The 24,135-nt window shown below is 48.5% G+C and overlaps 2 protein-coding genes across 8 annotated transcripts in view; one reads left to right on the plus strand and one right to left on the minus strand.

Moving 5' to 3' along the window:
• The window catches only part of SRGAP2 (SLIT-ROBO Rho GTPase activating protein 2), a 97,859-nt gene that overhangs the window by 43,648 nt on the left and 30,076 nt on the right, over positions 1–24,135 (plus strand). For 4 of the 5 annotated variants that reach the window (XM_042013568.1, XM_042013573.1, XM_042013572.1 and 1 more), the window contains 6 exons: positions 4,660–4,722; positions 7,612–7,827; positions 8,555–8,683; positions 13,535–13,759; positions 15,316–15,417; positions 16,237–16,434. In XM_042013568.1, the coding sequence (XP_041869502.1) occupies positions 4,660–4,722; positions 7,612–7,827; positions 8,555–8,683; positions 13,535–13,759; positions 15,316–15,417; positions 16,237–16,434 (933 nt within the window). The remainder of the gene's footprint in view (positions 1–4,659; positions 4,723–7,611; positions 7,828–8,554; positions 8,684–13,534; positions 13,760–15,315; positions 15,418–16,236; positions 16,435–24,135) is intronic. The other variant, XM_042013571.1, reaches the window with a different exon arrangement.
• On the minus strand, positions 17,956–23,119 carry LOC121657686 (cyclin-dependent kinase 18-like). Of its 3 annotated transcripts, none has more exons than XM_042013669.1 (7): positions 22,702–22,846; positions 22,464–22,589; positions 21,187–21,243; positions 20,848–20,962; positions 20,650–20,744; positions 20,514–20,576; positions 17,956–18,726 (listed from the first exon to the last, which is right to left on the minus strand). In XM_042013669.1, the coding sequence occupies exons 2-7, from the start codon at positions 22,560–22,562 to the stop codon at positions 18,685–18,687; spliced, it is 471 nt and encodes a 156-aa protein (XP_041869603.1). In that variant the 5' UTR covers positions 22,563–22,589; positions 22,702–22,846; the 3' UTR covers positions 17,956–18,684. The 3 variants fall into 3 exon arrangements, with proteins under 3 accessions (XP_041869603.1, XP_041869604.1, XP_041869605.1); XM_042013670.1 differs by lacking the exon at positions 17,956–18,726 and adding an exon at positions 19,627–19,680 and having other exon boundaries at positions 22,702–23,119; XM_042013671.1 differs by lacking the exon at positions 17,956–18,726 and adding an exon at positions 19,746–20,149 and having other exon boundaries at positions 22,702–22,947.

Here is a 24,135-nt window from a genome sequence, read left to right on the forward strand (position 1 = left end):
TGTGCTGGTAACAAATTGTTCCACCTTGGGGAGGAGGTGGTATTTTCTTGTTTGGGCAGAGTTAATCATTTAGGGCTGCCTTTGGTACAGGGTTGGAGTTTCCAGCCCTGGTGCCACCGGCATTGCTATTCCGGTCACCTCTCCCTCTCCTGGAAGATCATCCTGCTTTGATGTCTGCTCCTTTTCATTCCTTCATCTCCTTTGATTTCTCCTGCTTATCCTCCTTCAGCATGGCCCCTTTATTTATTTATTTCTACATTTCTATATCTATGTTTTGCTATTTATATATATATTATTTTTTTCCCAAAATATTCTCCTATTTGAGCTGATTCCTGCTTTGATTTCCCCTTTTCCCTCTATCCCCCTGTCGCCCTCTCTGTTTAATGTGACCCTTCATTTCTCTGCATGGAACAACCTTCCTGTTTCTTGCGTGGTTACCAGGTTTTCTTGCCTCCAGACGTATCTTTTGAGTGGGATCCCTTGGGATTATTTATACATGTATAGACCTTTGAGCAGCAGTCTCTTTAATTTGGTCTCTTTAATCACTCTTTCTGTGTTGTCTCTTAGAGATTTTCCTAGAAGCAGCCTGATAATCTGGTTCAAATTGAAGGAAAAAAGAAAATTACCTTTTTTAAAAGAACAGACTGGGAAACCTCGGTCACTTTGAGCAGTGCCTGAACTGATATTTTTCAGTTTGACAGATTTTTACATAAAGAAATTGTGAAGTGACTGGCAAATGTTAATGGGAAGAAAGGCAGATTTATTCTGTGTGCAGAGGGGCCTCAGGACAGGCAGTGCCTCCGACCTGAGCCAGGTACCAACTCAGCACCTGTCTACCCTGCTGCTCCCTGGCCCTGCTGGGTTTAAAACATATTTTCTGCTCTGCTTGTAGCTGGGAGGCTCCCTGGGCTGCTGGAGCAGGGGCCTTTCCCTGTTGTATCCACTAAATTGGGGATATTTAAGGGGAGAAAACCCCGTTTGGAATCAAGAAAACCAACCTGAGGATTTGAAATTCTCCTCCTGTTTAGCACCTTTGATGGTGGAAAAGCCCCAGTTTATCTCTTGGTATGCTGCAGGGTGTTTGATGGGAAATGGAAAATCCACAATGGGTTGGTTAAAAGCCTTGCAGTAATCAAGGAAGAGGAATTATTAATTCTCTGAAGGGGTCTGTCATGACCTACTTTACAGCTGCACTGTGTCTCTGGCTGCAACTGGAACCAGAATATGACAGATCTTAAAGCACCCCGCACATGGGAAAGCCACCATGTGAAAGAAATGTAATGGTTAAAATGCTGGGCATTTGTAAAAAGATTTTTCCATCACGGTGTCAATTTGAAGATACGCAAATGCCACGAGTAAAACTCCCACTGAGGTGCAGAGTTGGCACCTTTGTGCTACATCCCTGCTCCTCTCCTGCCATCCTTACCCACCCTCCACTGGTGGTTCAAAAACATGGGAATATTTAATGTTTGTCCTCCACCTAGGCATATTTAATTATTACTTCTAGGAAGATGCAGAGACCTGATACTGTTCCAGAGCAGTTTCAGAATCAGCACATTTGGGTTCCAGTTCCAGCTGTCACCCTCTGACATCATTTGAGGCAGCAAATTAGATAAGAATCTCTTATCTTGGTGTGTTACACAGTCACCCTCCGATGGCTTGAGCCCTTCCTGGCTGTCGTTGAGTTTGTGGGGAAAGCACCTCAGAACTCCAGGGAATGTTTGTTTTGAAGCCATCCCCTCTTTCTGTCAGGCTTGAGAGGACGTTGCTGGGGCTGGAGGTCCAGGACAGAAAATGTTGACGGCATTCCTGAGCTCTACTCTTTATTATCCCCCCCAAATATTTTGAAGCTGAAGTCGTTAATGTTTGGTGGAATGCGGAACAGCCGAGCAAGCCCCGCAGTAGATCCCAAAAACATCTTGATTAAATTAGAGGGGAGGTGGAGGGGAGGAGGGCTGGAACAAAGAGGCCGTTGAGGAGCTGGCACGGCCCGTGCTGGGAATTTATGTTGCAGCCAGGGGTGGCAGAACCTCCAGCCCTGCACATGGTGCAGATACACCCTGGAGTAACAAAGGAGTGTGTGTTCCTGCGTGTGCACTCGCAGGAACTGGGGAAAACCTTCATCTGCAGCCCATCAGTCCTGCCAGCTCCTGGGGTGGCTTCCTTGGGTGCTGCTGATGCTTTGCCAGGTTTGCAGAGAAAGGAAAGGTTTTTATGACCTCTCAGTGCCCAGCAAAGGTGAGGAGCTGCCCCACTCTGCCCACCCTCAGCTGTGCAGGGAGCTCCTGTGCTGTCTCCCAAGGATGCTTTTCCAACCAGATCATCTCCCAGATCTACAGGAGAAGGGTTTAACCTGATCAGATAAGGAGGAGACAGGGTTTGTGGGGACACCCCCTCTCCACATGCACACCCAGCTCATTAGTGGAGCCAATTAATTAAGATTTTGTAAGATTTTGTTGCACAAGCCTTTCCTCATGTTAAGGGAGGTACAGACGGACTTGGTTGCAGGTACAGCCAGGAGTAGATCACAGTAAAGCTGATCAGAATGTCTTTTATTTGTTGCCTTTTCCTGGAAGATTGTTTACAAAATGGATCGTTCTGCCTCTGCAAAGCACACAGAAAAACAGAGAAATACAGAACAATGTAGAATTTGCTGCTGAAATAGCAGTTGGTATCTGGAGACATTCACAACTGCCAGGACTGTTGTTGTCTTTCCTTGGCATGGATTTTATTCGTAATTCCATGGCACTTTCTGGCATGATGCTGGAATCTCCCATGCCTGCATGGCAGTGGGATCAGCAGCCTTTAATCTGCACTTTGAATTCCATGGGAGCTGAGGGAAGTTCTCTTCGTGCATCACCTCCACCTCCCTCCACTGCACTCAAGCAACAACTTTTTCCTGACATCCAATCCGTTCTGACTTCCCCAAACAAACCCTTCTGCTTCCTCCAATGTATTTTCATTTATCAGGGTCAGCCAGCTCAGCTTTTTTTTCTCCTAAATATTTTTTCTTTTTTTTTTTTTTTTCTTTTTTTTTTTTTTTTTTGGTGGAATCAGTGCAAGGAACAGTTTTACATTAACAGTGCTCATTGCGCAGCTCTTGTTGTGATGTCCCCTGTGATCTGTCTTACCTTCATCTTAATGGAAGGGTTTTTTCCAGTCCAGCAATCCAGCAGCTCCTTTCTTGAGAGCTCATTTGGAAGCACAAAGAGTTTGGTGTTTTGACAATTTGGCATCTTCTTTCCCCCTTCAACCTGAATCTACATTAAAATACTCGTTTTAATCTCTGTCGCATAATTGATGCTTCAGCAGTTTGTGCAGCAAATGAGCAATTTTTTTTTAGTGCAAGAAATGAGCAAAATGGGCTGAAAAGAGCGGGGTGAGAGGCAGATGAGGGCCAGGCCAGGCAGTTCAAGCAGCACCAGGGAGCCTGTGGCTGGAAAACTCCTCCTGTGTGAAAAGTTCAGTGCTGAGGGCATTTCACACAGACCCAGGCAGTCGCTTCCATTAATCATCTCCACGTGGAGGAAAAGGCAGCCAGAAAACCCTGGCGACCCAGATGACTGCAGGGCTGAGCAGCAGCCTCAGCTCCTTCTGCTTCCAGAGGTGCAACTCCCGCGGGTTTGTTCCTGCAAGCTCCCTCGGAGGTTGGGAATCACCAGCTCTTTGCTTTTCTCTAAATTAGAGGCTCCTCAGAAAAAGCTTTCCTTTGTCAGCATTTGTGTCAGATGCTCTTTTTTCCTGTGGCACCTAGGGAGCAGGGTGAGGAATATGGGATTGGAACACGTGGAAAATCCAGAGGGCTGGGCGTTGGATACTTGTGAATCCCATTGTGCTGCCAGCAGAGCAATTCCAGGCTGGTCTGAACCACAACTCCCCAAAATAATGAAAAGAAGTCTACAATAAAGCAATTTTCATCTCAGAAACACACTCTGAGCACTGCTGAACTGCACAGTATGGGGAAAAGAATAATTTAAATTTAAATCAGATAATCTTTCTCTTCTGGCTCTTTAATTTATCGGTGTGTTGTTGGTTTTCTTCTCATGGTTTAGCATTATCTTGACTTCCTGCGCAGAAATGTTGGTTTAAGCATGGGTTTGGCTGCATTGCCTCTTTATCTGTTTCTTTTCCTGAACGTTGTAGGCATAAATAATCTTGGATTTATCAAATTTGCTTGCCCCAGTAGATATTAAACGCTTGTAACGTGAGGGTTGGAGCACGCAAACGCTGCCTTAGTGGGCAGCGAATGAGTAAAATCTATAAACTGAATTAAGTTATTCTTGTTACGTGGTGGTTTCCTTGTCCTGCCTCTCTTCAGCTTCCATACCAAGCTGTGCTGGATGCACAGTGTTGCTTGATCCTGTGAAAATGGGAAAATGGTGTATTTGCAGGCTTGAGAGTCGAAGATCTCAAGTTCTCTGGAAATTCCCACCTCTGTTCCATAAAGCTTTTCTGACTGTGCACTTCTAATATTTCGGTTTATTAATACTCCTGGTGCAGTGTGACCCTGGGTGGCTCTGGGCTGGGCACTGATTGGATTTGCCAGCATAAACAGTGGTGCTTAATTGGGCCTAACTTATTTGTGGATGCTCCGTGCTCACTTCCTCTGCCTTTGCAGCGTCTTCCCCAATTAACTTTCATTTCTCTGTTCTGTTGCAGAGCAAGGAAGTGGGACTGCAGCTCCAGGAGGACTTGATGAAGGTCTTGAATGAACTGTACACGGTAAATCAGTGATTTCTTGGCATCTTCTCAGGCAGAAGGGAGAAGTGTTTGACTTCTCCCACCAAGGCTGAGAAAAGGCTGCAGTCCCTGCAGCTCGAGGTCACCTAAAAAGCTCCATAAATCCCATTTTTCCCCTCTGTCCTTGAGTTGTTTCAGCTCTCTCAGTGTTGGTTCCCCAAAGGTCTCACCTTCATGCCCATTTGTTCCTTTGCTGCAGTGATGGTTTGAAAAAGAGCCAGAGATAGGAGAGTTATTTCCAAATATGCCAAAAACCTTGGGGTTTGTGTGGTGTGAGCCTTCAGAGGCACCCACGGAGCTTATTTGTCCCTCAGCTCTCAGCAGAGCAGCTGCTTTTGGATGAGTTTCCCATCTGTGCTTTTTCCTTCTCAGTAAATCCACTGGAGACCCCAAGGAAGAGGTGAGGAGGAGGATGTGATCCCAAGGGTTCACGTGCTGCGTGGGGATTTTTCTTTTCCTCACACAGACGAATGGAAAAGCCTCTTGCTTGATGTAACTTCTGCTTTCTGCAGCTGTTACTGAGCTAGTTCTCTTCTTTAAAAGCAGAACTCACTGTTCAGTTGCTCAAAATGCCTTTTATTTTGTCCTTCCTGGGTGATTTGCTGGGTCATGACACTGAGATGTGTGTTCTGGCCTTCCTCCTTCCAGAAGCTGACCCAGGGTTGTTTCTCAAGCCGTGGCATATTGACCCTGTGGGGGTAAAAATCAGTGTTACAGAATTTCCTGGGGTTCCCTGAAATTTCCTGTATCAGCAAAAGGTATAGAGGGAATTGTTTCTTGCAGTTTGTTACAATTAGAGCCTCAAAGCCAAATATTCAGGTAAATCAGCACTCCAGAAACTGTTTTCTATTTGAGGGCAGAATTGGCTCAACTTTTGAGTCATGTCATGGTTGGGATCCTAAGGAAGGACACAGATCTGCCTCTAAAAAGAGACTTTTAGGAACTAGATTAATTTCTAATCCGAGTTCAGGTGGCTCTGAAGTGGCTGGTGAGTGGAGTCTCATGGACAGGGGATCATTTCTGGGTGCCAGGCCCTGACAGGTCATTTTTTGAGCCAAATATTGAGTCCTGGTAATTCCTCTACCCCAGAAGGAAGAACTTCCAGAATTCAGCCTTTGCTAAACAAAGTGATGAAAGGCATTGGTATTTTTAATGTCAGTGCTGGGAATTTGAAATCTGTTCAGTCATTCCTCCTGCTGCAGAACTCTGAATTGTCCCTTCACCAGAAAACCTTTTCCTTTGCAAAAAGCCACTTCTGATCATGCTAAAAAGATGCTTTTTGTTGGAATTAAAGCCACCCCACCAGTGGCTACGTTTAATGGTACTTTTAGAAATAATTCCACCTCTCTTTCTGCTGGATGTGGCGCTCAGTGGTCTGGGCTGGGTGACAAAGTGAGGATCAACCAAAGGCTGGATGATCTTGGAGGTCTTTTCCAACCTCAATGACTCCATAATTCCATAATTCCATATCCAAAGGATTGGCAGAATCCCTGCTTTTGGGCAAAATGGATCTGGGTGAAATCTTTACTTTCTCTGCACAAATAAAACACAGAGTTGTCCCAACCTGTAATTTTTTTGTCCTGTGCCATCTTGCCCTCAGCAGACCCCAGTGAGTCACCGGTGTCCCCACACCAGAGCCTGTGGCTGCCAACGTGGCCTAAAACCATTAAAAACCCATTAAAACTGGGATTTCTCCCTCTGCTTTCACTCTCTGCCAGCTCCACTCGGAGTGAGAGAGGAAAAGCAACTCCTTTGCATCTATTATTATCATTATAAACGCCTGCTTTATAGTCTGAGCATCTGCAGGGGCTGGGAGTGCATGTGTGTAAATTATTCAGGATGTGTCTTTAGCACTGGCTGCAGTCACATTCTCTTTCATGTCTAAATCCAGAGTCTCTTTGGCTCTGGGAGCCTCTGCTGATCACTGCACAGGGGGAGGGTGCAGCCCACTTGGGTAAAATCCTGTTATGTTGTGGTGCAAAAGAGCTCTAAACGGGTTTTCATCTGAGATAAATCAAATTATTCACAAGTGGGGCCTTTATTACTGCTGGAATGGGTGACTTTATGCAATTGTGCTTTTTTTTTTTTTGCCCCCTGTGAGTGTTGTATCGTGTTTGTTTTGGTGTGGGATTCAAATTGCTTTGCATTTATGGATAAAAAACTGGTTTATGTCTCATGTCCTTTGGTTCTATTTGCATAACACAAAGCTAGACGTTCATATCATGTGAAACAAATGGGATTCTTGTGACTGGGGGGATATTTATCTATATTTACATATAAAAAATGTGCTATAATAAAAGTTGCTCATACAGCACAGGGTCCAGGTCTCCCTAAACGAAAGAACCACACTTGTTTATTAATTTTTTTATTACATAAGGTGCCCAGAAGTACTTTTATGTCCCAAATTTGATTTGAACAAATGGCACCTGAGTGGCTCTTGCAGCCACTGTGTTGAGGCTGGATTTACATCCTGTGATGTTTAAAGCACCCAGATGAAAGACTGATAGGCCTCCCTTCAGAAACCTTACCTGCTGATGAAAAGCTCTCATTTTCCTGGCATATCATTTTCTTTGAACAGTCAGGGAGGCTGGATTTAGTCTGCATCCTTTTTTTGATTTTCATGCCTCCTTTACTGGCTTGTGCAAGAAGGCACATGCCAAAGTCAAACAAAGCAGCAGCTGCAAAATCATCCACTTGGATTTCAGATTCGTTTTGAGAGCCACACTCGCTCAGGCACCTCCTGCCCTGCTTTTCTGACATGGGAAATTTCCCTGAGTGTGTTTTTCTCTGGTTCAGGTGTTTCAGACTAACAGCCAGCTCGGCCTTGCTCGGCCTTGCTGGGCCCTGAGTGTTGGTCGTCGTTCTCTGCAGGTGATGAAAACCTACCACATGTACAACGCCGACAGCATCAGTGCCCAGAGCAAGCTGAAGGAGGCAGAGAAGCAGGAGGAGAAGCAGATTGGGAAGTCAGTGAAACAAGAGGACAAGCAGACCCCGCGCTCCCCCGACTCCACCTCCAACGTCAAGTTCGAGGAGAAACACGTCCGGAGAAGCTCTGTCAAAAAAATTGAGAAAATGAAGGAGAAGGTACTGGCAGGGTGCACAGGAGCCACTGAGATCGCCCCTCACTTCCAAATCTCGTTCTTTGTGCCGGTTTCATTCAGCACTCAGCTGGAGGAAAGGCAGATCCAGCACCAGGTTTCCTTCAGGGCAGTCAGGTGTGCAGTTTGTGTCATCCCAGGGAATCCAGGCATGGCACAAAAAGCTGAAAGCAGGTTAGAGTGGGAAAGCAGAAGTTGCCTGCTTGGAATTCACGGTTACCATGATTATTTTTGTTGTCCAAAGCACGAGGCTGTGCTCCAGGGAGCCCAGCAATCCCAAACTGCCTTTGAGCAGTTCAGCTCTAAGGTTCAAGCCAGTAGAAGGGATGGAGTTATTTTCAAATGGATTTAGGCTCTGGAAGGACCAAGTTCAGGCCTTGGAAGAGGTGGGGTGCCTGTAGCGACCCTCAGACAACCCATGGGCTTCTGTGGTGGTGCTGGAGCTGGGCCATAACCTCCTAAACCCACCCTGTTCCTTCATTCCTCCTTTAATCTTCCCCATCCCACAGTCTCAAGACTTTCAGTCCAGCATAGTAATGCTTAAACACATCTAAATAATTAATCTGCATTTCAAGTCTTGGAGTCCTGGCAAAACTGGAATTCAAAGGCAAAATCTGTGTGAGCAGAGTAAGATTTGTTCAGTGTTCTCCGGTGTTACCCAGCGTGCTGCTCACCTCTTCTAATGCTATATTCTGGTTTTTGTTGTCTTGCAGCGCCAGGCAAAGTACACAGAAAACAGACTGAAGGCAATTAAGGCAAGAAATGAGTATCTGCTGGCCCTGGAAGCCACCAATGCCTCGGTGTTCAAGTACTACATCCATGACCTGTCTGATCTCATTGATGTAAGTGCTGCTGGAACCTCCCACGTCCCTCTCCTCCCTCAGCATCCCCCCCTGCACCAGCACAGCTGGAAACCTCTGCATGGCTGGGCTGGGCAGCTTGGGGGGTGGCAGTGGCCTGATAATTGGTCATTAAGCTGTGACAAGAGCTTTTCTCAGGTGGCCACCTCTGTTACACAGACAAGGAACTGGGCACTGAGAGAGAAAAGGAGGAGCTGCTTAGTTAAAGTGAAACCCACGTTCAGTATCACACTGCTGCCTGACATTTTCACTTGACTATGAGTGAAAAGCAAACCTGCATGATTTTAACTCAGAAGCACGTTTGAAAAAAAGATTTTTAACTGTAGAAACAGCACAGGAAATTTGGTAGAAGAGAGGGAGTTCAGAAATGTTTCCTGAAGCTGCTTTTAAGTGGTTTTGGAAAAGTCATAGAATCGTGGGATATTGTGAGTTGGAAGGGACCCACAGGGGTCATCCAGTCCAAGCCCTGGCCCTGCACAGACGTCCCAAAATCCCACCCTGTGCCTGAGGGCGCTGTCCAAGCACTCCTGGAGCTCTGGAAGGTTTGGAGCAGTGCCCATTCCCTGGGGAGCCTGGGCAGTGCCCCAGCACCCTCTGGGGGAAGAACCTTTCCCTGATCTCCATCCCAAACCTCCCTGACACAGCTCCAGCCCTTCCCTAAGATCCCTTCCCTGCTCACCAGAATAGAATTCAATCCCTCCCCATTCAGGGGACAGCAATTCTGCTTTTGGTAAAACGCACTGTGAAAAAACCCCGAAATTCTGATTTTTGGAAACTCAGAAGAGCCAGTCAGGAATGCTGAGGTTATTCCCAAGGATGGAACCACCCCATCAGCCTGAACACACTGCGTGTGGGTCAGTGGCTCTGGTGGCTCCTGTTCCCCTTGCCAAGGCCATCCCTGCTGGGAGCACTCGGCTGCAGAGCCTGGAGGGAGCTGCTGTGGAGGAGCAGGGAGTGATGAGCACAAGAGTCTCTAGACACAGGCAATAAAGAGCACTCAGATCTCTATTAATTACTCAGCTATTAGAATAACCAGCAGTCTATAGGATACATTTATTCAGCTGATGATAAACTTGCCTGGAGTGCTTTTGTGCCAGGTGTTGATTTAAACCTGTCCTTTGGAGGTCAGGGCTGTCACCGAGAGCGGGCTTGAAAAATGCTGTTACTTCCAAATGTCGTGGTTTGCAGGATTGCTGCTCTGGAGAGGCCTGGTTTGTTTATTCCTCCTGCCTTTTTAGGAGCCCTGTTTTGGTTAACATTTGCTCAGCCTAAATTGCGTGGCTCTGGGTTTTTAGCAAATGAGAACTTCGTGTTTATATTTATATTGAAGCTACAAGGTTGGCATTAATTTCACCAGCATCAGCCTAATTTAATTGTTCTAATTTTATTCTTCTAAAGCCCTGTCTCTCAAGTCTTCCCCCAAATGCTGCACACGTGCCTGGTTCAGTTGTCTGTTCTTGGTGTATTTTCATGGATCACAGGTAGCAGAGAATCTGTTTGGATTTCGCAAGCCCAGAACAATCTCTAAGCACAGAGCTGAGGTGTTTCCAGCAGGACAGGACAAACCTGGGCGACCCAGCTTGGAAGGAAGGGCTGCTGTCCCTGGGCAGTCCCAGCTGTGTCTGGGACATGGCAGGCAGTGCTGCAGGACAAGAATCCAAATTTCTGCAGCCCAGGGGTTTGTCTGTCCCTAGAGAGGAGCCCTCGTGGCTCTGGGTGAGTTCCTGCCTGAGTTAACTCCCTTGGAGCATTCAGTTTAACACCACAAGTTCTCATCATCTTCAGAATAAAAGTGTTATCTGCTCTGTGTTCAGGCATGGAAAAATGTGGGACTTGTCTGGGAGCACAGGAGATGGAATTCAGTTATCTCGTTGTTAAGACACAGGGAAAATAGATTTATTAATGCCTTTGATCCTGAAGGATTGAAAATTAACAATTATAACCAGTGATGGTTATCTGAGCCATCTGACTTGAATAAAAATGCGATTTTTAAGCCAGGCTGTAATGCCTTCCCTCGATCTAATCATTTGATGATATTGAATTTTGAAATATAATATAAAAGTAATCTTCAAAGTCACTTACAAGGAGATTGTGTTAGGCCAAACAGCATTAAACTTGTCATGTTTATCCAGCACGGTGTGTTCCCTGGGCAGTGTGCAGGGAAGGGTAGCAGGGAGTTAATTCTTTGTCCAGAGTTAAGAGCAATAAATTGTTTCTGACATAGCCCAGTAGTTTTGAATTTCCTGACTTTGGGGACTGAGGCAGCTCTTTGATGCTAATGAAATATTACAGTAATGGGGAAGTTTGCATTAACTCATATTTATAAAAGGGTCACTAGGACAGGATTGGAAAAAAAGAGATAAAAATGTGTGTTTGAGTCCCAGAGCTTACTTTGCTCTTCCAGGGATAGGTATTCTGTGAGATCTCCAGGATCTCATCATTCCCCTTCCAAATCTGAATTGCATTTTAAAACAAAGGGCTTTTTCCCCTTGAATCTTCTGGTTTTGAGGCCTGTTTGAAAGCTAACTGGCAAAGGGTTAATCAGCTGTCATGTTGGGAAGTGAATTTGAATGAGTTATCATTAAATTCTTATAAAAAATTGATTTCCTTCGAGAACGATTCCATCAAACATTTATATAACCCAGAAACGGGATGGCAGGACTGGTGCATTTATAAACATGGAACACTGGACTTCAAAAAAAACCCTTTAAAGTGGGGGAGTGGGCTGGGAAACGTTTTCTGTTTCTGGCTTCAATAGCAAAGAGCCAGCACGTTTTGCCTGAGTGAGGTGAGGTGTGACACATTAACTTCTCTTTGGATTCCCAGTGCATTGAGGGGGACACTGGGAGGACAAACTGGTCACACTGGGAGGGTGCACAGCCGCCTGTCCCGCAGCAGGAGTTGTGTTCAGTTCTTGTCCCTGCAGTTCAGGAATGACAAGGAGCTGCTGGAGAGGGTCCAGCAGAACCCCCAGAGATGATCTGGGGTCTGGAGCATCTCCCTGATGAGGGGAGGCTGTGGGGCTGGGGCTGGTCAGCCCGGAGAGGACACGGCTGAGAGGGGATCCCATCAGCCCATACAAGGATCCCCAAGGGGTGTCAGGAAGGTGCCAGGCTCTGCTCGGCGACAGCACAAGGAGTAATAAACTACAACACAAGAAATTCCACCTTAACATGAGGAAGAACCTCTGTCCGTGAGGGTGGCAGAGCCTGGAACAGCTGCCCAGGGAGGGCCTGGAGTCTCCCTCTCTGCAGACATCCCAAAGCCACCTGGAGGGTCCCCTCCACGTGACCCTGCCTGGGACTGGGGGATCTCCAGAGGTCCCTTGCAACACCAAGAATTCTGTGAAAAGGAGCGAGTGCTGCTGTTAGATGTGAGCTGATCCTTGGCCCAGCTCCATCTTTCCCCCCATGGCTGCAGGACCAGCCCTGCAGAGTGAGCAGTAGCTGTGAGTGCCTCTTGATCCAAGGCTGCCTCCACACGTGCAGATTCTCAATCAAGCCTCTTTTGTTTTGCTTTTTGTTTTGTTGTGGTGTTTTGTTTTTTTTTCTTGGCTGGTTTTGTTCTTTTCTGATTGAATGTAAAGTCCCTTAATTCTCTGCCTCCAGTCCAACCAGCAACTGCAGCTCTTTTTCCAAGGCTCCACACCTGCCACAGCTTGTTTGGCACAAGAGCCAGGCTTCCAGCAGCACTCGGTGGCAGGAATTCTGTGGGAACAGGGAATGGTCCAGCAGTTTCTCTTCCCTCTGCCCCCACCCCTCCTTCTTCTTTTTTCCCCCCTTTTTTCCTCTGCGTTTGCAAACAATGACAGTGATGAGACCCAAATGATGGGCGAGGAGGAGTTTTCATGTGAATTTTGCTTACAGAGCAGCACAGCAATGGAGCAGATGGTCTCTTTCTTTCCTTTCTGGATATTCTCCTAGTGGATGTAATCTTGCTTGTAAGTCCAAGAAGGTGGGCTCCTTCTTGCTCACTTTATTAGATGGCTGAAAAATCCAGGCTGGTTCTGATCTAATGCTAATGAAAAGCTCCTTTTTTTTCCCCTTCTGAAACATGAAAACTTGGCTCTGCAGCCGTGGTGGAAATGAAGCTGCTTGATTGTCTCCCAGTGACATCATCCCAGTGTCAGCCATAGCCAGGAAATTCTTGACCATAACCACTTTCTCCTTCAAAGTTTTTTGCTCCTCTGTTTCACCCCAGCAATGAAATCATTCCAACTGGTGGCTGCTGGGTTTTGGATGACTCTCTTTTCATGTCCAGGTCATGCTCCTCCTTCCTGAAGTACTGGATGAAGCAGTTTGCTGGAATTACGGAATTATTTAGATGCAGATTTGTCTTTATAGATGATCCAAATCCTGTGTCTTGTCTCTCCAATAGCACTTCAGTGCCTTGCTTTCCTCTTCCTTTGAATAATGTCATTTAAGGATTTTGGAGTGTTTCCATAGGAATCAGGACCCCTAGAAGTCAGGTTAGAATTTAGGGAATTACCCTGCCCTACTGCTGAACTTCGCCACTTCCTTTCTGAATGAAGTGAGTCTCTAGTACTCCATGAAAAATGAGTCTCTTGTAGTCCAGGAAAACTCCACAACCTGTTACAATACTTCAAGATTGGTAATCAATTATAACACCGTGATAAAATTTGCATGGGGGTTACAGGTTGAGATGCTCTGTGCAGTCAGAGAGAGACGTGGGACCTCCCTGCCACCCAGCAGCAGGTGACAAAATACCCACAGCTTGTTCCTCATTTGTACAGCTCCTGCCTTTGGAAACATTCAAATCCCCATTCTGGAGTCTTATTCCCTTTATTCATAGAGAATTGTGTGTGTTTTCCAGCAGTGCTGTGACCTGGGGTACCACGCCAGCCTCAACAGAGCCCTGAGGACGTTCCTGTCGGCCGAGCTGAACCTGGAGCAGTCCAAGCACGAGGGGCTGGACGCCATCGAGAACGCCGTGGAGAACCTGGACGCCAACAGCGACAAGCAGAGGCTGATGGAGATGTACAACAACGTCTTCTGCCCCCCCATGAAGTTCGAGTTCCAGCCACACATGGGTGACATGGTCAGTGTGGGGCCCTCCTGCCACTCTGCCTGTTTATCTCCCTCATTTTTGATAAACTGACCCACTCCAGGGCCGCCTGTTTGGCTCTTTTGGGAGCCTCAGAGCTGGGAGATGATGCAAAGATTAAGCAGGGGCTCATGGCAGAGATATCTAAATTTTAATTTTTTGGCTATCCAAGTTGCTGGAAGTGAAAATGCTTAGTTCGGTTCAATATTAAATGTGAGTAGGAGACACCTTCATTCAGCCTACAGGTTAATCCCCAAGACAGCCTCTGATTTTTGAGATTTGAAGGGCCAACAGAAGAAACCTAAATGCTGTTTTTTTGCAGCATCTGAGTGTACAATCGGAGAGTGCAAATGGTTTGTAGTGGTGCTTTTTGCCCCCTCCTTGTGAGACAGGGCTGTCAGAGGACTCTCCATTTTTGGCAGGGCAAATCCCTCTCCTTATAGGTTTATCAAGATGTGTTTGCTCAGCTGGGAGCTGTTGAAAGTCACACGAGCTGAAACTGGTTCTGAGCAGGAACACGTGTACAGTGTGACAATGTAGGTCAGTTGGTTGGATTTCTAGATCATCCCCTGAGCACAGACTGGAGGATGGTCTCTTGCAGCCTCTTCTTTTGGGCTGGGAATTACAGCCACTGCTCCAGGCTCTTCTTTGTCTCTCTCGTTTTAAGTGAAACCTTCAGACTGCAAATGACCTTTCCTGGATTTTTCTGTGTTTCTGATCCTGTAAGATTATGAGGAAAAAAGGAATTACCTGCAGAGTCTCATTCAGGAGCAGCTCCCATTCACTGAATCATTTATCTTGCTGCTTCTCAAGGCCAGAGGAGTGTTTATAAATGCAGCTGATGGTCTTGTAGCAATGGTGCTGCACACAGCAGATTATATCAGACTATATGATGGTGTGTGTGCATGGGTGGGATAAAACTCCCAGTTTCAATTTCTGTCTCTAAAAAAACAGCCTCAGGCAGTGAGGTCAGTGTTTTCTTTTAAAAATCCCCACAAAACCCAGAACAAAATGAAAGGGAAAAGCTGCCCCGTGCTGTGGAATGAAGATCATTCTGAGCAGCTCAGGGAACCTCGGTGTTGTGGTGTCTGTGACAGGTCCCCAGCCTGTGCTGCTTTTATTTCAGCTCCCCTGGATTCATTCAAGAGTGACCTGTGCCTGTTGCTGTGCTGTGCAGGTGGTTCAGCTGAGCAATCCCCTGCCCCAGGGTGCCAGTCTGAAGCACTGCACCAAATTCTTGATTTTTGATGTGATTTATCCAAATACCTGGGATAAAGCACCTCCAGACTCCCAAAGCACACGACAAGCTGACATCCTGACATCACTGAGAGTAGCTGTTGTTTCCTGGCTCTTCTTTGATGTTGCCATCATCTCTTGCTCTCTGTTCAATCCTCTCAGGAAAGGAAATGCACTTTGGTAGAACCATGGACCTTCTTCCTCTGGTTGAAATCCAGCGCTGCCCGGTTTTAAAACTCAGCACTTTGGAGAATGTTTGTGTCTGATAAATAAAGGAGTAATTGCGATGTCCTGCTGTGCTGTTTCTCTTGCAGGAGTCTCAGCTCTGTGCCCAGCAGCCAGTCCAGAGTGAGTTGGTGCAGAGGTGTCAGCAGCTGCAGTCCCGGTTATCGACGCTGAAGATCGAAAATGAAGAGGTCAGTTAATAACCAAAGTTCAGCAGCGGCTCTTAGCCACTTACTGGGCACTGGTTATGGAAGAATCTGGTTGTTGTCATCCTTTTTTATCAACACTTGTGTTAAAATTCAAGGCCAAGGCATCTTGTGCATTAATTAGTGGGGGATCTCACAGGAAAGTTGGGGGTATGGAGAGAATCCTTTAAAATACCTCCCCATATCTCTCTTCCCATCCTTAACTTGATAAGACTGGCTGTGGTTCAGAAGTTTTATTTGGATAGCAAAGGGAAAAGGAGGAATTTAATGTTTTGAAGTGAGTTTGCATAACCTGAGTAAAGTGATTTTTGTTCACTTGGCCATTCAAGATGAGAAGAAGATGACATGAATGGGGATCTAATCTCTGCACCTCTGTGCTCAGGAACTTCTGGGCAAAATTTGCAACTCCTTTTATGTCTATAAAGTCGATTCTGGCCTTCAGTAAAAATGTGCAGTGCAGCAGAGTCCTGTTTGTAATTAACATCTGATGCCCAGTAGTTGCAGAAGACAATTAGTTCAGCTCTCTTTGCTTTGAGGTTAAATTTCTTTCCATCTCCTCCTGATCCCAGCCTGAGAGATCACAACTGCGATCCTGGCACGGAGTCCTGGCAGGTTCAGGGTGCTGCCAGCTCTGTGCTTGCATGGACTGTGCTGTTAATGAGCCAAAATTAATTACAGCGCACAGGGTGTGAAACCAGTAATATCTGTTTATTAGTGAAGTGCTCCAGGGGACTTTGCTACCTCTGTTGTTTACTTACAACATAAAACCTTCAGGTTTTGAGTTCTCTGCTTCTTGCTGGGCAGGTTAAGAAGACGATGGAAGCCACACTCCAGACAATCCAGGACATTGTCACGATAGAGGACTTTGATGTCTCTGACTGCTTCCAGTACAGCAACTCCATGGAGTCTGTGAAATCCACGGTGTCGGAAACGTTCATGAGCAAACCCAGCATTGCCAAGAGACGGGCAAACCAGCAGGAGACTGAGCAGTTCTACTTCACAGTAAGGGGCTGATTCGTAGGAATTTAGGAATTTTTTTTCGTTGGGGAATTCTCCCCTCTGAGGGTGGGCAGGCCCTGGCACAGGGTGCCCAGAGAAGCTGTGGCTGCCCCTGGATCTCTGGAAGTGTCCAAGGCCAGGAGGGACTTGGAGCAGCCTGGGACGGTGGAAGGTGTCCCTGCCCATCCCCTGGATGATCTTTAAGATCCCTTCCATTCCAACCCATTCCATGATTCTGTAATTTTCAGTGTGATCTGTTCAGAATTCTCCTCACAAGAGAGTGCAGAGTGATGCTCTTGTCTAACAAGAGATGCTTCTCTCTTTGCTTTTGGGCGAGCAGAAGAAGTGTGTTGGGGTTCAAAACTGTGTGCTCTCAATTCTCTGCAAATATTTTGGGATACCTCTGTTGATGCAAACGTAGTCTGTGGGTAAATTGTGTCAAATTTGATTTCTTCTGCATCTGAAAAGGAATTTTCTGAGAAAAAACCTAATAATAGCTTGTAAACATCAAATTTCAAAGCTAGTGCAAACTAAAAGAACATTTAGCTCTTTCATTTTTTGTTATTACCATCTTACAATTTCAGCCTGCAGAAGCTTTTCATTGAGTTGGTTCTTTCTAAAAGATGCTAAGAGCTTTCTGATACTGAATTTCATACCAGACTGTCTTTCTCCTACATCAGACTTATGTTAAACTGTTGAATTTGTTTCCAATTTCAAAATATTTCAGGGTAGCAGATGAAAATCATGGATTTTACCCTGGTTACTTTGTCATTCCCTTGGGCATCCTTCACCACCTTCTTCCCAGAATGGTGTTGCTCATTAAAATCTGAACTTTCTGTGCACTAACTTGGCAGCATGGTTCATTAGGCCTTGGCTTAGAAGAATCCAAAATCCTTCGCTGAAGGTGAATCTGGCTGTTGAGAGAAGTGGGTGGAGAAGCTGCTTCAAGAAGGGATTGACCACCCTGCCCAGGGTTATGGAACTAGAAAAGTGATTTTTAATTGAACTCTGAGCATTCCCTCTCCAGAGAGGGCTATTTCGAGTTCAAATAGGAGGAGGAGGAATCCAGGGCTTAATTTGGATAGGATATTTCTCCCTTTCATGTTGTTGGTGTGGTGTTAGAGAGAGACCCTCTTTAAGCAGCCTGATCAGATGCTGCATTGATCTGCTATTGACCAGGCTTATAAATAGCCTTGATAAGGATTTCCAGCTCTGAATCTCCCAGGGGCAGCTTTTTCAGTGTCTGAGAAAACCCTCAGATGGGTATTAATGAGCCTTGAGGGCAGAGCTTTGTGTAGGGGATAAAAACAAAGTGCAGTGCAGAAGTGAGATTTAATTCCCTTTTACCTCGTGATGTGCTGAGTGCTGGGGGGTAGGAACTGTAAGAAAAAAGCTGATTTAAAAGAATATTCCATATTAATGTGACTCAGGGAGGAAATTCCATGTGCTGCATTCCTAGGCAGAGCTTTTGGGTAAATACAGTGATGGCAGCATGAGAATTTAGTGGAAGGATCCTCACTGGAGTTATCTCCAAACTGGAATAATGTTTATTTCCACTGGAGGCACATCCCTGCACGGCGGCGCTGATGGATCTCTTGGTGGGCTTTGAAGGCAGATTTGTATTCAGGGTAATTTAAACTTCCCTGTGCCAGTGGAAAGCAGAGGGGGGAAGGTTGGGCTCAGCACTGGGCTGCTGCAGGTGGCTGAGGCAGGGAAGCAGCAGCAACTTCAGGGAGCCAAAATCCAGGGATGTGCCGCTGCTGCCATGGCTACAGCCCTGCTTCCCGAGCCAGGGATCCGGGCAGAGCTGCCCATCAGGGCACAGCTGGCACCCAGCTCCACCTGGGCAGTGGGAAGGGGGTGAATGATTTCATTCTTTCCCCTCTAAACCGGCATAATTTTAGTTCTTAGGCAAAATGTTATTTTTTACCTCTGGAAAGAGGAGGAGCCAGAACAACGCTCGTTGTGTGAAGTGCTTTAGGATTAATGCAGATTCATTTTTGCCAAGACCTTTAAGACATGGAGAAATGTGGTGTAAAATCCTCCTGCCCCTGAGTGGTGCAGCAGTGGCAGCTGGGGGTGTCCTGGTGGTGCTGATCCCATGGGAAGTGGATCCAATTCCCCCATTGTGATGCTGATCCCATGGAAAGTCAGATCCAGTTCCCCCATCCTTCAGTCGAGTGCCTGGTTTGGAATTATTCTTGGAGGGGTGAGAGAGAGGAAAATCCCTGAGTTTTCCTGACTGGAGACAGATCAGGATGTGGAGCAGTGGCAGAGGTGTTTCTTCCTTATAGCCTGAAAAGGGAGGAAAGCACAGTCCGGTTTGGGTTCTGCTTCATCCCATGTGCAACTGGTTCTGACTGGGAAACTCCTGCAGGGCCTTTGGGCTCAGAGGTGCCCACCTTGCTTGGTTTTGTAGGTGCAGAACGCCCCTGGCTCTGACTCCCAGCTGATCTTCACCTCTTAATTGTCACCGTGCACCAGTGATGTGGCTCGAGGACGTTTCTGCTGCTCTGTTCTGGTTGTGCTTAGCCCGACCCCAGCTGTGCTCTGCCCCAAATGAAATCCTCAGGAGTTCTCCTGTAGTTTGATTTTTTTTTTTTTCCTTTGACTGTTTCTATTACACCAAAAATCCAGGGCTAATGGATCTTTGTAATTCACTGGGGAAAGCCTGAAGCTTTATTTTGAAATTAATTTTTGTTTCAGCAGCATCCTTGCATCAGGCAGGGAACAGAATGTTAGGCATGAGGAAATACTAAAAAAACCACGAGATTCTGCACTGGATGGGAACATCTTTTTCTCCTTTAAAGCAACCCCTGGTACCTGTTGATGTTTTTAATGACCTCGAAGCCAGAGCCTTGCAAGTCCCAGCAAGTGCCTCTGCCCTGCCCTGCCTGCAGTCACCTTAGGCTGGGCTTAAGTGGTTAGATCTGCTTCAAAGGGGAGCTTAACTCTGCCAAGACGAGTTGATCTGCTATCTTTAAGCTTCTGTTTGCAGCTGAGCCTTCCAACCCTCCTGTCCCTTCACCTGAGCGTGACTCTGAGACCCCCAGAACCTGATTTATCCTCAACCGCCCCCACTTCAGACTGGTTCTTTTTGCAGTTTATACTCACCATGTTTTCTCCTGCAAAAATTTAACTGATTGAGAAAAATGTACAGTTAGGGCTTGGCAAACAGATTCTACAGGGAAGTTCTCAAAAAAAATTTAATTAATTTTTCGTAGCGGTGATCGCGCTTCCTGTTTTCCTCTAAAACAACAACAAAAGGTTGAAATATTAATAAAGGAAGCAGGAAATGCTGAGACTTTCCAAAGGGACTTAATTCTTGTGAAATGTTTCTTTCAATGTTGTCAAGCAAGGGGACATAAAACACAGGCTTTTGGCAGTTAATTAAAGCCATTTTTGTTTGTTGTGTCAGTGCACACGGGGCTGGGGAGCCCACAGGGGAAGCTTCGTTAGTTCCTGGAAGGTTTTCCCTCACCCTCATACAGTGTGTGTATATGTTTCTTTCTTTCTTTCTTTCTGTATATATTCCTTTTTGACCCTTTGCTGCTCCTGCAAAGGCCAAGCAGGGTCCAGGCACTCGTGTTGTTAAAAATACTCATTTTTACTTGAAGGATTTGCAGTCTTACTGTGCAGATCAGAGCTGGAGGGAAGTGGATTGAATTGGGGAAAGCTGGAAGTGTCCAAGGCCAGGCTGGACAGGGCTTGGAGCAACCTGAGAGGGTGAAAAGTGTCCCTGCCCATGGAACTGGATGAGCTTTGAGGTCCCTTCCCACCCAAACCATTTGAATATTTGATTACAACAAGAGCATTTCATTATTAGACCAAAACCCTCTGTCTGTGTTCATTCTGCTGGCTGAATTTTTAAGATCTCTCATGATTCCAAAGAGTGATGTGTGATAACTTGCAGAGTTTGTGCTTTTGAGTGTGAACATGTCCCATTTGTGATGTGGACAGCCCCTGTACAGCAGAGTATTGCACATGCTGCAGCTCAGTGAAGATGTCCAAGCTCCCCCAGCCCCAAAACACCCCCACCCAGGATGAGGGACAGGGCAGGGGGTCCCGGGCACCCCCCTCACCTTCACATTGTGCACACTCATCAGGTTCCCGCAGTTCTCCAGGTACTGCTTGAGGTCGTTGTCCTGCAGAGGGAAGGACACGTCAGTCTGTCCTTCCCTTGTCCCCCCCAGCCCCCAGAGAAGCCCCCAGACCCACCAGGTACTCGAAGACGAGGGTGAGGGAGCGCTCGGTGTGGATGATGTCGTGCAGGGTGACGATGTTGGCGTGCTTGAGGTTCTTCAGCAGCGACACTGCGGGGACAGCGGGGTTGGGGCAGCAGGAACAGGGGCTGAGCACGGGCACAGCCATCCCAAATCCTGCTGGGACCCTGGGGAAGGCCCCTCCCGGCCTCACCTTCCCGGATGGCCGTGCAAGGAGCCCCCTCCTCGTGCTCCAGGCGGATTTCCTTCAGCGCCACCAGGTTTTCCGTCAGTTTGCTGCGGCCCTTGAACACCGTGGCGTAGGTGCCCTGGCAGGGGACAGGGGACACAGGCCATTTCCCAGGGTGGCACAGCACTGGTGTCCCCAAAACATCTGGGGGAAGGACCACTTGAAGTGACCGCACCAGGTCTGAACCCCATGAGAAAGTCTTGGTCTGAAAATTTCTGGATATTGAAGATTTTTGCCCTTTGCACTTGGAGCTGCCCTTTGAATTTCACTTAATTCCTTACAGGGGTGTCACACACTACTCACCTCTCCCAGTTTGTCCAGTTTGACGTAGGTTTCCAGCGTCCCAAAGCCGATATCTGACTGTGGGAGAGACAGGAAAACATCACTGGGGAGGGGGGGCCTCATCCCGGGATGGCTTCACCTCCAGAGGGGTTCCCAGGGACACTGGGCACTGACATTTGGGATTTTTACTCCATTTTCTGCCCAAACCCTCTGCGTATCCCGGGAAAAGCCGTGTCCTGAGCAGAGGAATGAAGGTGCTGGAGCCCGAGGCGCTGCACAACCCCCAGAGCCCCATTCCTTATTCTCGAGGGGACGTGAATATTAACGACACATCACCCTGGTGGGGTCTGTTTTATCCTCAGGCAGCACAGGCAGGTGAATTCCAGCTCTCCTTCCCTCCTCCTGAACGGGCACCTCGGATCCCGAGATGCCTCCTGCGGCCTGGCTGTGGTACCTGGGCAGCTCTGAGCACACCTGGAGGTGCACACAGAGGTTTTTGCTCCTGCTCTGTTGTACTCAGAGTTTTTGCTCCAATTTCTGCTACTGCTCTGCAGCAAAGAAACCGAAATGGCACCGCTGAAGCAAAGGCTGATTCATTATTTATCCACATTTGCATTTCCAGTGGCAAGAGGCTCCGGCTGAATCGCAGGAGGGTTTTCCTTCTCCTCCCTCTGGGAAGGAGCCAGGCCGAGAGGGCAGCCAGGTGTGCTCAGGGGAGTGAAGGAAGGTGGGAATGGCACAGCAGGTGCAGATCTCAGAATCCCAGGATCACTGAGGCTGGAAAACCCCTCCGGGATCATCGAGTCCAAGCTGTGCCCGATCCCCACCCTGAGCACCGAGTGCCACGTCCAGGTGACACCTCCAGGGACGGGCACTCCAAACCTCCCTGGGCAGCCCCTGCCAAGACCTGACCACCCTTTCCCTGAGGAAATTCCTCAGGGAACTTCCACCCTGAGCCTCCCCTGGCCCAGCCTGAGGCCGTTCCCTCTCCTCCTGTCCCTGTTCCCCGGGAGAAGATCCCAAATCCCCCCCGGCTGCCCCCTCCCGTCAGGGACCTGTGCAGAGCCAGAAATTCCCCCTGATCCCCCTTTTCTCCGGGCTGAGCCCCTTTCCCAGCTCCCTCAGCTCCTGCCGGTGCTGCTGGGGGTGTGCAGGAAGGGCTGGGGCTGGGCAGGGACGTGAGGGGACCTCAGTGAGCCCGGGGCAGCCGGCCCAGCCCGGCCCAGCACGGCCGGGCCCGGGTGTCCGTGCGGGAGGGGCCGGGCCGGGCGCTGCCCCTGCGGCTCGGGGCCACTTACGAGGGAGGCCCGCCGGGACATCCTGCTCAGGGGCTTGGGGAGCTCCGGGCTCTCCATCTGCAGCTTCTGCAGGAACTCGGGGGGCAGGCGGATGTCCATGGGCAGCGAGAGGCGCTTGCTGACGTCCTGCAGGGAGGGGACAGAGGACAAGTGACATCCCGAGCCGCAGCCCGGCCCTTCCAGCCAGCGGGGAGGCGACAGCCAGAGGTGCCGGGTCCCCCCTGCCCCCAGCACTTGCCTCCGTGGAGAAGCGGCGCTGGCCGTGGTTGCGGTAGCGCACGGCCGCCACCGGGGACCGGCCCTGCCCCTCCGGCGGGGACACGGGGCTGCCGTCAGCTGCCAGGTCCCTGCCCAGCTGCGCCAGCTGCAGGTGCCCCTGAGCCAGGTCTGGGGACAGAAGGGAAGCACAGTGAGCGGCTGCAGCGGCGGCACAAGCCGCGAGGAGCGGGGGCGGGGCAGGGCTGCTCCGGGCACACGGGAATCTCTACGGCCTCCTCTGTATCCCCAGGGAATTCTGCTTTTTGCTCCAGATTCCTGGTGCCTCCCCACCCACAGCACTCCCAAAGCACGCCCTGCCACGAGGGTCTCTGGCGGGGGGAGCTGCTCCCCACCCAGCGATCCCAAATCCCATCCCAGTGCTCCGGGAAAAATTCAGCCCGGATTTCTCCCGCGCTACGGCATGGGGAAAGCCCGGACTGGATTCTCCCTGGAGTACGGAATGGGGGAAAACCCGGACTGGCTTTTTTCCGGAGTACGGAATGGGTTCAGGGGAAAACCCGGATTGGATTTCTCCCGGAGTACAGAATGGACTCAGAGGAAAACCCGGACTGGACTTTTTCCAGAGTACGGAATGGACTCTTGGGAAAACCCGGACTGGATTTTTCCCGGAGTACAGAATGGACTCAGAGGAAAACCCGGACTGGATTTTTCCCGCAGTACAGAATAGACTTTCCCCCTTATCCATTCCATACTCCAGGAAAAGCCCTGTCCGGTTTCCCCCTTTCCCTGCAGCGCCCTGCGGCGGCACCGCGGGGTTTCTCGGGGATGAGGATTCGCCTTCCCAGCTTTATGTTCCCAAGTGTTTGAGGCAAAACAACCCTTCAGGAACACCGAGGTGCCCGCTCCTGGCTCTGGATCCCTCGGTGCCGGGCCAGGAAAGCAAAACAGAAAGAGGAAGGAGCCCTTCCTCGAGGAGTTTACACACACGGGCCTCACGTGCCCCGGGAACCGCCAAACCCCCCGGAACCCGGATGTTTTCCTGCCGGGATGGGAGCATTCGCTTGGTTAGGAGTTCTTTTGGTTTTGGTTTGTTTGGTTGCTTTTCCTCTTGAGGAATTCTCCCCCTGCGTGTTGCTAGGAGGCAATAACGCCTGGAAACTTCAGCGAGACAAAAGCCCAGGCTCCAGCTCGGGGCGGGGTGCGGCTGCTCCGGCTTCACCTGCGGGTTTCTCGCGGCGGCGGAGGTGCCGTGGGATTCGGACTGGGAAAAGTCAAACTGCTCTGAACTGCAAGATAAGAGGTGAAAGAACTGAAAAAAAACCCTCCCAGCATTTGCAGAGCTGTGAAAAATCAGGGAGCAGTGGGAAAAATGCCTGCGCGGGTGTACAGTATTTCACCACAAGAGTAAATCTGAACCTAAATAATATCTTTATTTGTTTTGTCCCGCGCCCCC

The sequence above is a fragment of the Corvus kubaryi genome, unplaced genomic scaffold (assembly GCF_017639235.1).
Source record: "Corvus kubaryi isolate FWS band 111438036 unplaced genomic scaffold, C.kubaryi_AGA036_p1.0 split1-37355, whole genome shotgun sequence".
NCBI lineage: Eukaryota > Metazoa > Chordata > Aves > Passeriformes > Corvidae > Corvus > Corvus kubaryi.

Bases quoted from the DNA above. Each gene is read 5' to 3' on its own strand.
- LOC121657686 (XM_042013671.1), bottom strand. From the start codon at position 22,562: ATGGACATCCGCCTGCCCCCCGAGTTCCTGCAGAAGCTGCAGATGGAG. The intron at 20,963-21,186 runs GTGAGTAGTGTG...GTCCCCTGCCAG, and splicing joins AACTGGACAAACTGGGAGAG to GGCACCTACGCCACGGTGTT. The intron at 20,577-20,649 runs GTGGGTCTGGGG...TTCCCTCTGCAG, and splicing joins CCCTCGTCTTCGAGTACCTG to GACAACGACCTCAAGCAGTA.